Here is an 11,060-nt window from a genome sequence, read left to right as displayed (position 1 = left end):
GCACTCAGCATCAAGGGTTGGAATTAAATCTGTTAATTAAATTTTTTTTAAATTTGTTAAATCACCAAAAATTATTCCCGGGTGCGGCCACCGCCGCTGCTCACTGCTCCCCTCACCTCCCAGGGGGTGATCAAGGGTGATGGGTCAAATGCAGAGACTAATTTCACCACACCTAGTGTGTGTGTGACAATCATTGGTACTTTCTTTAAATTGTACACTGTAAAAATGACAATACATTTAACTGTAAAATGTGCAATGTTTTTTTACAGCATATTACTGTAAATTGAAAAAATTCTACCACTGTTTTTTTACGGGAAATTCTGTCGACTGAGCTGCCAGTGTTATTACTGTAAGATCTATGGTTGTGATTTTTACTGTTAATGGTAAAACAGTATCACAGTTTTTTAACGGTAAAACATTGGCAGCTCAGTTGCTAGAATAAAATAAAAACGATGGTAAAGTTTTTCCATTTACCGTAATATGTTGAAAAATACACTGTACATTTTATAGTAAAATTCTGGTGATTGAGTTGCTAGTTTTTTACTGTAAAAAATACAGATTTTTTTTTACAGTGTACGTAAAAAAAAAAAAAAAAAATCAAATGCATAGGCAAATTCATATATCATTCGTTGTTACAAGCGGCCCCCTGAGGGCGTCCATAACTACAATGTGGCCCTAAATGAAAATGAGCTTGACAACCCTGGCGTATGGGATCATTTCAAGTCTTGTGAAAAGAGTTGTTCTTTTAGGCCTGATTGTCTGGGACAGAATCCAATTACAGGTTAGGCACATGGCGGACGTGGACTAAATCCATAAACACGCAAGGATCACTGTTTGAATCAGCATCAAGCACCTCAGGACGGAAGTGATTATAGTGAGACTTGAATACAGAATGTCAAATCTTCTTAAGTCTTGGTACTTGAAAACAATAATGTGATCACACTAAGCCCTTTGTGAGAACAGGCTACTAGGGTTTATACAGTATTGGACCACACTGATACTTTAAAGTAAATCATATTTGGCTGTACAGGACAAGGTCCCTTGAGGGTAAAATGTGTAAAGACATCAGAACAGCTGATGTTAAGTATTTTAATCCCTTTTAAAAACTTGTTTTATAAGCTTAAGATTGTGTACACTGGGAACCGGCGAATGCATTTATGTTTGTTTTGAATAAGCTGTCTGCTCATACAGCCTGTTTAAACGGATTTATTTAATTCTTCTTCTATCTACAAATCTAATTAAATTTCCACTTATGAGCTGTCTCATGTTTCATGTGAGTCTGTCTCATGCTACAAAATCTTATTGCGATGCTGGGAGTGTGTGCTGGCTGGTCAACGTTATCTGGTACGATGTTTTCATCACAAAGGGTTGTTACCGTGTTTCATCAGCACACATGTGCCACGAGAATATCAAACGACCTTAAGAACATCTATTTTTATCACCTATGCCATGTCATCTTGGTTTAGCAGATTTATGGTGAAATGACTAAATGTATCAAAACCAAAGAACCAGAACTTTAACATTAGTTAGTTGGCATTCCCATTATTACACTGGTAAATCTCTAATCCTTACTTCTTAAACTGGGTATTAGAGGGCAACTGGGCACCAGACTCCATGGACACAAGGAACACTAAACAAAAGCAATGCCAAAACAAAGAGACACGCACACAGGCAAAATGCGTTATTTGAAACGCATTAATGCATAAATCCAGTGTGGCTCCAACACTGCGTCACTGTTTGCATTATGGCTACACAACAGTGATTGCATCTTACGGCAATAGGACAGCTGGCTGAACAAATGTCAACAAGGTATCTTACAAAATCCAACGACAAAAGAAGCAGTAAAAAAAAGTCAGAAGAAAATCATACATAAAGCATCGGGAAATGCCATACTGTATCGTTTTGATACAACTATAAACTATAATAACATATATGTTAGCACATTTACAAATTGATGTGGAGAACATTCAACTGGGGAAAAAACTGACCAAAACGGTTTATTTGTTGGAGAATATTGTTAGAGTATACCCACCTTAAACTAAAATAATTATGAAGCAGATTTTTTAACATAAATTGCAGCAATCATTTTTTTACTTTATTTAGAGGGTACATTACATCAATTTGTACTCGTTAATTTACAGTGTTTTTCAATAGCTGGGTTGCAATCACGTGACCGAGAGGCACATCCGGGCACTTCCAGGTTTCAGGCGATGGTCTAAGCCCCATTAGGCATCTGTTTATTTACCTGCATCAGTGCCGACTTAGGCTTATTTTGAAAGGTTTAGAGGCAAATATAAAAGCGATCATGAAAAAATAGTTTAAATGAGTGGAGTGGATTTTTACACTTTGAAGAAAAATATTTTTTAAAAGATGTAAATCATTTATCATCACCAAGAGGTTACTGCTACCTCACTTCACTTGACACTTACAATGTTTAGAGAAGAAAAGATTGAAGGCACATCATGTCTTTACATCTGAGGGGTGCACAAATTAAGCATTAATCGGTGAAAGGCAAAATTGGAGTCTTAGACTTAGACAAATTTTATTTATCCACAACGTATTTGATTGACATAACGAGTGTCGTGCTGCTGTGATTGTGAAGTTAATGAGAAAAAGTTAAGTTTTCTGCTACAATTATTAGTCTCGTCTACAATTCATGTCTGCCGTTGTTTTTATAGTGTGAAGTACATTTTGTCTCATTATTTAGTTGTATATGTCCCTGTTGTTCAGCATGAATGTTCACTAGCAATAAAGATATAGTTTATGCTGTTGAGATTTAATCATCCAGTTTATTAATACTATTAAGGATATTTTCTAGATGCTAATAAATATCACCAAAGATGCTGTAATGTGGTCATCTGTGTCGAATAAAGCACTCGGCTTTCCTGCACAACAACAACATAAACTTTTAATTTCTGTTATGAAAAATGGCAACAAAAATACGGTGGATTGGACCAACAATCACAATATTTATTACTCAGACCAACCGCAACGTTAGTTTATTTGCACAAGCAAGTCTTCGTAGTTACACTTAGGCATAGCAACCACAAAAGAACACAAACTAATGCAATCTCTTGTCCTTTCTTTACGTTTAGTTCTGCTCTCAAACACTACTAACATAGTGGAGAATAAACTGGACTGCATCACAGAAAATTTCTCAAACAAATCATATATTCCAACAAACATTTTACAAAGTAATCGCTGCAGACACGAGCATGTCCGATTGTATTCCACAACATGAAAGTGATCATTTTAGGAGCCGTTTCCTTCTACGCACTTTTTTTCCCCCCCTGACTTTACTACCTTTATGAGCCACTTCTTTCGAGACTCTATTAAAGGCCTACTGAAACCCACTACTACCGACCACGCAGTCTGATAGTTTATATATCAATGATAAAATCTTAACATTGCAACACATGCCAATACGGCCGGGTTAACTTATAAAGTGCAATTTTAAATTTCCCGCCACACTTCCGTTTCAAAACGTCTATGTATGATGACGTATGCGCGTGACGTCAATGGTTGATACGGAAGTATTCAGACCCATTGAATCCAATACAAAACGCTCTGTTTAATCCTAAAATTCCCCAGTATTCTGGACATCTGTGTTTTAAAGATTAAAGATTAAAGTACCAATGATTGTCACACACACACTAGATGTGGTGAAATTTGTCCTCTGCATTTGACCCATCACCTTGGGGAGCAGGGTGAATCTTTTGCAATTTGTTTAATGAACAATGGAGACTGCAAAGAAGAAAGCTGTAGGTGGGATCGGTGTATTAGCGGCGGACTACAGCAACACAACCAGGAGGACCTTGAGGTGGAAAGCAGACACGCTACCGTGAGTACAGCTTTGGCTTCCAAACATTTAAACGCTTCCCCGTACGTGCGTGTCGCTATGTGCATGTCGCTATGTGCATGTCACGTACGTAACTTTGGGGAAATATATGTTTCTTGCCGACTCTGATGGCGGCCGGGGTGTCGTCGAAAGCTACAACGCCCGCCGCCGTCCCGTAGCTAAGTTAGCTTCAATGGCGTCGTTAGCAACAGCATTGTTAAGCTTCGCCAAGCTGTAAATTATTAACAGTGTATTTACATGTCCATGGTTTAATAGTATTGTTGATCTTCTGTCTATCCTTCCAGTCAGGGGTTTATTTATTTTGTTTCTATCTGCATTTGAGCCCGATGCTATCACGTTAGCTCAATAGGTAAAGCGCTTCGCCGATGTATTGTCGTGGAGATAAAAGCCACTGGGAATGTCCATTTCGCGTTCTTGACTCTTATTTTCAAGAGGATATAGTATCCGAGGTGGTTTAAAATACAAATCCGTGATCCACAATAGAAAATAGAGAAAGTGTGGAATCCAATGAACCCTTGTACCTAAGTTACGGTCAGAGCGAAAAAAGATATGTCCTGCACTGCACTGTAGTCCTTCACTCTCACTTTCCTCATCCACAAATCTTTCATCCTCGCTCAAATTAAATGGGGTAATCGTCACTTTCTCGGTCCGAATCTCTCTCGCTGCATTGTAAACAATGAGAAAAAGTGAGGAGTCCTTCCTCCTGTGACGTCACGCTACTTCCGGTATAGGCAAGGCTTTTTTTTTTTTTATCAGCGACCAAAAGTTGCGACCTTTATCGTCGTCGTTCTCTACTAAATCCTTTCAGCAAAAATATGGCAATATCGCGAAATGATCAAGTATGACACATAGAATGGATCTGCTATCCCCGTTTAAATAAAAAAAAATCATTTCAGTAGGCCTTTAAAGCTCATTGCTATCTCTCTATTTGAACAACTGGAACACCCAGGAACAGAACAGCAATAAAACACTTGTTTTACTGCTACACTCAAGCTGCTTGACCATCGTGTGAATTAAGCCGTAAAGAAGAAAAACAGATGTGACGTTGTGCAACCCTCTTATTGCATGAATTGTTTTATACCGCATGTCGTTTTTCGAGTCACTGGGTGAGCTGGAGCCTATCCCTGATGGGTACCGAATTTGGTACTTTAATAGGTACCGACCGAATGCCATGGGTATTTTAGAGTACCTATTCAAGTAAAATCAAACTGTGCTAATTGTCAATACCCGTGTTTGGTTGCAGCTGAGGACTGCAACTAACGACCTATTATGCAAAACCAACTTTTCTTTCCTATTGGTACCTGTTTGTGTATTTGGGATCTGCACAAGTCCCAAAAATTTAAAATCAAAGTATGGAGGCATGGCAGAGATATTTATAAAGTTAAAGTACCACTAATAGTCACACACACTAAGTGTGGTGAAATTAACCTCTGCATTTGACCCATCCCCTTTGTTCCACCCCCTGGGAGGTGAGGGGAGCAGTGAGCAGCAGCGTTGGCCACGCTGAGGAATAATTTTGGTGATTTAACCCCCAATTCCAACCCTTGAAGCTGAGTGCCAAACAATCTTGCCCACCTTCGCACTGTTTGGAATTTTCCCCAATTGTGACTTTAGCGGATATCTCAAAATATGGTAGAAATGTATCCAAAGTGCTTCGAGCTGGTCCGCGCTGTAGTCAATAAGCTCTTTCTTTTACTCGATCTTCTTGTCATGGAGCAGACTGGCTTGTACATGCACATGCATCCTCTGCCAGTGCCATTTGTAATATAAAGTAGTGTATAGTTCGAACTTGTATTTGTCAGTACACTCGATATGGAAGCGCTAAAACTACAACATGGATTACAGGGAGAAGATGCTGTTAAAGTGGAGGCACGTAAAGAAGTCTGCCCAAAAAACGACGCATCCTTGAAAATGGTCTGTAAAACCCAATCAATGCCAAATTGACCAAAGAACCACCGTTACATGTTATATAGACCACAAGGAAGTGTTTTAAATGTAGAAAGAAAAAATCTTAACATGACCTCTATAATAGTCGACGAGTGAGCAATTATTTTTTCGATTAATCGACTTACTGCTGTACACGTTTGAGTTTGACGTTGAGTCTGCAACTTAAATTGATACATTTTTAAAACCTGTAATCAATTGAAACAAAAGAAATATACATTGCTGAGAAATTAATTCTTCAACTTTATTCCACAAAGTATATAATCACAGTGGAAAAAAAATTAACAGACTTAAAGTACAAGCTAAAACATGACATTAAGTGCAAAAATGTTTTTATCCAGCACTGTTGGGGTTTTTTAGCAGCATTATTTAGCAAAAAGAATAATAGTGTAAACATGATCACTATTGGCGGTCTATCAATTAAAACATTATTAATAAACTAGTCAACAATAACAAATCTTGGTCAATGAATTTTTATAATTGACGTTGTCACTTATGTCGATTTGCAGGCCAACTCGACACTGTCTTTAAGTACTTGGGAGGAAAACAGATGTATTCAAAGCGGACTGCCTCAAGGTAATGTTGCAATTTTCAATGCAACATGCCAACCAACTAATGTTAAAAGCAAGCATGCCTGATTAAAAAAAAAAAGCGCTCGACTTTTCAAGCTAGCTCAATGCTAATTTCCATTGGATATGCCATATACATGCTACTGATTAGTATTGGTGATTTTACATGGCGATTACAACACTTTCAAATTTGGCAAACAAAACTGCAACATGGATGCACGTTTCAATTAAACAATGAATGTGTGATAAGTACAATAGTTACAGGCAAAGTCTTTGTGGCATTCAACAAAAGACAGGACTGTCATTCTTAACTTATTAGCAAAGACTACAACAAACCGAAATAAATGCACATTTTTAAATAAATGAGACTCAAAAGTGGGGGAAAACAAGATATAACAACTGCACAACAGAGTTAAAAGAGATGGGTCAAACAATACTGAAGCACTAATGCCTTACAAAACACAAGGAGTAATACTGTGTCCCTCTATGCCTCAATGTCACATGTGACCGATACAACTGCTGTGTCATTTGATTGTGAAGCGTCAAACTGTCCATCAAGAAACACTTATTTCGGCTCACAGTGACAGCGCATTCTAAATGAAGTAAAAAAAAAAGTGGCATGCTACGTTTGACGCAAGTTTTCATCCCTGTGATTGATCGAAATGGAACTTAAAAAAGAAGGAACCTTTCCGAAGTGTGGGATCATTTTAATGTATTAGCGCCAAATAAGGTAAATGTTCTTCTTTTCCTGTTAATTTAAGGCTGCAGCTAACGATTATTTTTCTATCGATTAATCTATAGATTATTTTTTCGATTAATCAGTTAATCTATAGATTATTTTTTCGATTAATCTATAGATTATTTTTCCTTTTACCGATTATTTTTTATTCAAAATGAAGATGAAAAAATAAATGTAGGCCCGTTTTTTCAAAAGGCATGGCTTTTATTTACAAAAAAAAAGAAGTATGGCCACTCAGTCAACATTGACAACAACATGACTAAATATTCTGTAACAATGTAAACATATAAAACTTTTAACATTTAACAAAATTAAAAGTAGCTTATTTGCTTTTTAATGTGCAAATATAAAAGTCAACATCCAGTGCAAATCTTAATATTCTGCAATAGTATAAGCATTTCAAAAGTAAAAGTATTGCTTATTTTGCTTTAAAATGTGCAAAAATAAAGATAAACATCCAATACAAAAAAGTGCAAAACGAAATATTCTGTAACAACAGTGTAAACATTTCAACAAAAGTGAAAGTATTGCTTATTTGCTCAAATGTGCAAAAATAAAGATAAACATCCAATATAAAAAAGTGCCAATCTAAATATTCTGGAGCACTGTTAACATTAAGTATTGCTTTTAAAATGTGCAAAATAAACATCCAGTCCAACACAGTACACAATAACCAATTCTACTCATTCCAGTGAGTGACTAACAGTTGTAATGAAGAAAGGTTAGCATGTGTACATGCTCTGGTTCTTTTCTTGTTTACAATATTCCCAGCAGCTGAAAATAGGCGCTCAGAAGGGGTCGATGTGGCTGGAACTGAGAGGTAATTAGCCTTCACCTCAAGCCAGGACTGCGAGTGAGCTGAGCTGCAGTTTATATTTCTAGAAGGTCAACGGGCTCATAGTGATGTTACTAGTGGTTGACTGGGAGGTGTTTATTATCATTTGGGGAGAGTCCGCTGCCTGATGCTCACCTGCTAAACACCTATCTGTAGGGATGTGCGTATCGATCCTGTGGTATCGATATATCGATACTCACACGCTACTCATTTGGCATCACTTTTCTGAAAAAAGTATCGATATAAACCAAAAAACGGCGTGTGGGGGGTGCAAGCATCACTTTCAGATGTTTTTGATGACTTACTTAACTTACTATGTGCTGGGACACCCCTGTACCTGGCAGAGTATAGAGCTGGCCCAGTCACGTGACAGGAGACAGCGAATGAGCGTCGTCAACGTGCAACACACACACAGCCAGCCGACAGCGATGCAGCCAGGCATATCCAGTGTTGTCCAATTGTTGACTTAAAACAGGCATTGTTTTTTTTTTTTTTAGTAATGTTTACTGAATATTTTTGTTTAAATGATTATCCTAAATTCAAATAATTTCCAGACAGGGGAATTTACTGTTAGTTGAAAATTGCTTGAGTATTTAAAACAAGATAAGAAAGAGATACAATTTGGAGATTCTTCAACTTTGCATTACAGTTTTATTTTTTTCCAAGAAAATCTTGAATATATGATTGAATGTGATTTTGGTTTTAATCTGTAACATGATTTCTTACATTTCGAAAACATTAGCCTATTTAATATTTCATTAATTGCTAATTATATCACAAACTTTAAAAAATAACTGCAGCTTCTTGCAATTCGGATTTGACTGTTAATTGGAAAGCCCTAATATTTAATTATTATTATATATAATGTATAGTTATTATTATATATAATATTTAATTTATTTTTCATATTTATGTTATTTATTTTAATTTTACTTTTATTATATATTGACCATAATAAATGTGGTATAAATGGTCTGTATTTGTCTTGTGATTTGTCTTAAATAATAACAATAGTAATAATATTTTTGACTGACAAAAAATTGCCAATAAGAAATTATTGGTATCGGTATCGATGAAAATGCAAGAAAAAGTATCGGTATCGTATCGAATCCTAAAAGTGTGGTATCGCCCATCCCTACCTATCTGCTCCACGCTGAAGCGCTGACTACATGCGCTCTGAATACACACTGCTGATTGGCTGATAATGCTTCGTGTGTACCAATCAGATGGTTGTGTGGGTGGGACAATGCTGCGTGTGTACCAATCAGATGGTTGTGTGGGTGGGACAATGCTGCGTGCTGAGACAGAGGCAGAGGAGCGAAGCAGCTTGTTAAGACTTTAGCAGCTAAAGTTAGCTTTAGCTTAGAAACTCGTTCGGTACACCCCTGTGCCGAACCGAAAGCCCCGTACCGAAACGGTTCAATACAAAACACGTACCGCGCGGACGATTGACTAGTTGATGGTTTTCTTTTCAAATGTTCGTTCATAGCCGTTGTGCTGCTATGATAGGCCATTTCCGCTCGACACAGTGTGCATACAACAACATTATTAGGCCGTTTATTGAAATACTCCCACACTTTTGACCACTTTTGGCATGCTTTTCCCCCCTCGCTCGCACCGCTTGCATCGTCTGCTTTGCGGTCCGCCATGACGGTAGTGTGACGTAAATATGCGGCGCGTCGACGCACAAAAACGGCGTCGACGTATTTACGTAACCGATGACGTCGACTACGTCGACGCGTCGTTTCAGCCTTATGTTAATTATTCAGCTCATTGACCAGGGTTGCTCATTTCATATTTTTTGCTGTACAGATTTTTGTTTAAAAAAATAATTTTTGCTTACTAATAATCCTATTTGCAGGTCAAATGTAGTGACTTTTTTAATCCAGCAGCTGGCTGATGACCATTAAGAAACACTAACAAGAGTATCAGTGCAGTGTCAATACAATTATTGAGTATGCCATACACTCACCGAGGCGTCATTAACCCATCACTAATATTTACCATTATTAGCTGGGTGTTAAATGTTAATGAACAAAGAGATTCTATTGATAACCAAATCAACATTTATTACCACATGAACACACACAAAATTACCGAAAATTGGTAATGTTGAGAGCCGATACCAATTCTCAGGTGCATACATGTTTTGGGGATTCATACACGCACATTAAAAAGTTGTTTTTTTAATTATTATTTTTCCTTTAATTTTTTATATATTAATTTTTTTTTACACGTTACAAGTTCTGACTGATACTTTTTACAAATAGACACCATTACTGCTTTTAAGGCTTATGGCGTTTTCTTCCAAACTGAGTGAATATCTGTTAAACAGTAGGTAGCGCCACACAACTTTTAAGAGGCTTTTTTTTTTTACATGTTTGCATCCCTGCATCCACATAAAACATTTTTTCATTTTTAATTATAGGTATTTGACATTTTTACATTCTATTTTTTCAATGTCTAAAAAGTTGAAAATACTATTAAATGTTTTGCTAAAATGGCTTTTTAAAGGAATGTGTAGGATTTTTAAAGCCAATGTAAACAAAGCATGATGTGAAAGTGACTTTGGCCTGTGATCCTTACCGGATAGTCTTGTGTTTTCTTCTGGCACCACTTCAGTAGCGCGTTCCTCTTAGATCCCCCATACTCCTGCGCAAGTGAAGCCAGGGGGTCTTGTCTTTCCACACTGTCACCAAGGAAACAAGCCACAGGTCCACAGTGAATGACGAAAAGACAGAATGAGACACGTATTAGTGTTCTTGTCACATGTAAAAGTGCAAATATTTTCATTGGTTTACATCCCTAACCATACAGTTTATATTTCTTCACTGTGTATTGGCTCTGTGTTGTAAGTAGGAATGGGTGTCTTTCACATTTCAATCGATTCGGTACCAAATTCCTGAATCGATAATGGTAACGGTTTTTGGTACTTCTGTGGATGTTCATGTCATAATAAATGTTCATTTGTTTAATAATAAAATAAAATGTGTTATTTAACATTTAACAGTGAGCTGATATTGATAACTGCACTGCCCAGTTGTTATATCATCAGTTCTTACATTTCCCAGTCCAATTCGCAAGTTTTATTTAGTAGACTTTGCATGCAGTTGC

The 11,060-nt window shown here is 37.0% G+C and overlaps 1 protein-coding gene across 9 annotated transcripts in view; it reads right to left on the bottom strand.

The window, feature by feature from the left end:
* Window positions 1-11,060, bottom strand: part of specc1 (sperm antigen with calponin homology and coiled-coil domains 1) — a 149,094-nt gene that overhangs the window by 31,308 nt on the left and 106,726 nt on the right. For all 9 annotated transcript variants that reach the window (XM_062048193.1, XM_062048192.1, XM_062048194.1 and 6 more), the window contains one exon: window positions 10,533-10,635. In XM_062048193.1, coding sequence (XP_061904177.1) covers window positions 10,533-10,635 — 103 coding nt within the window. The remainder of the gene's footprint in view (window positions 1-10,532; window positions 10,636-11,060) is intronic.

The sequence above is a fragment of the Entelurus aequoreus genome, linkage group LG05, assembly GCF_033978785.1.
Source record: "Entelurus aequoreus isolate RoL-2023_Sb linkage group LG05, RoL_Eaeq_v1.1, whole genome shotgun sequence".
Lineage (NCBI taxonomy): Eukaryota > Metazoa > Chordata > Actinopteri > Syngnathiformes > Syngnathidae > Entelurus > Entelurus aequoreus.
The sequence above is the reverse complement of the archived record's forward strand: the minus strand, read 5'-3'. Positions and strand labels throughout refer to the sequence as shown.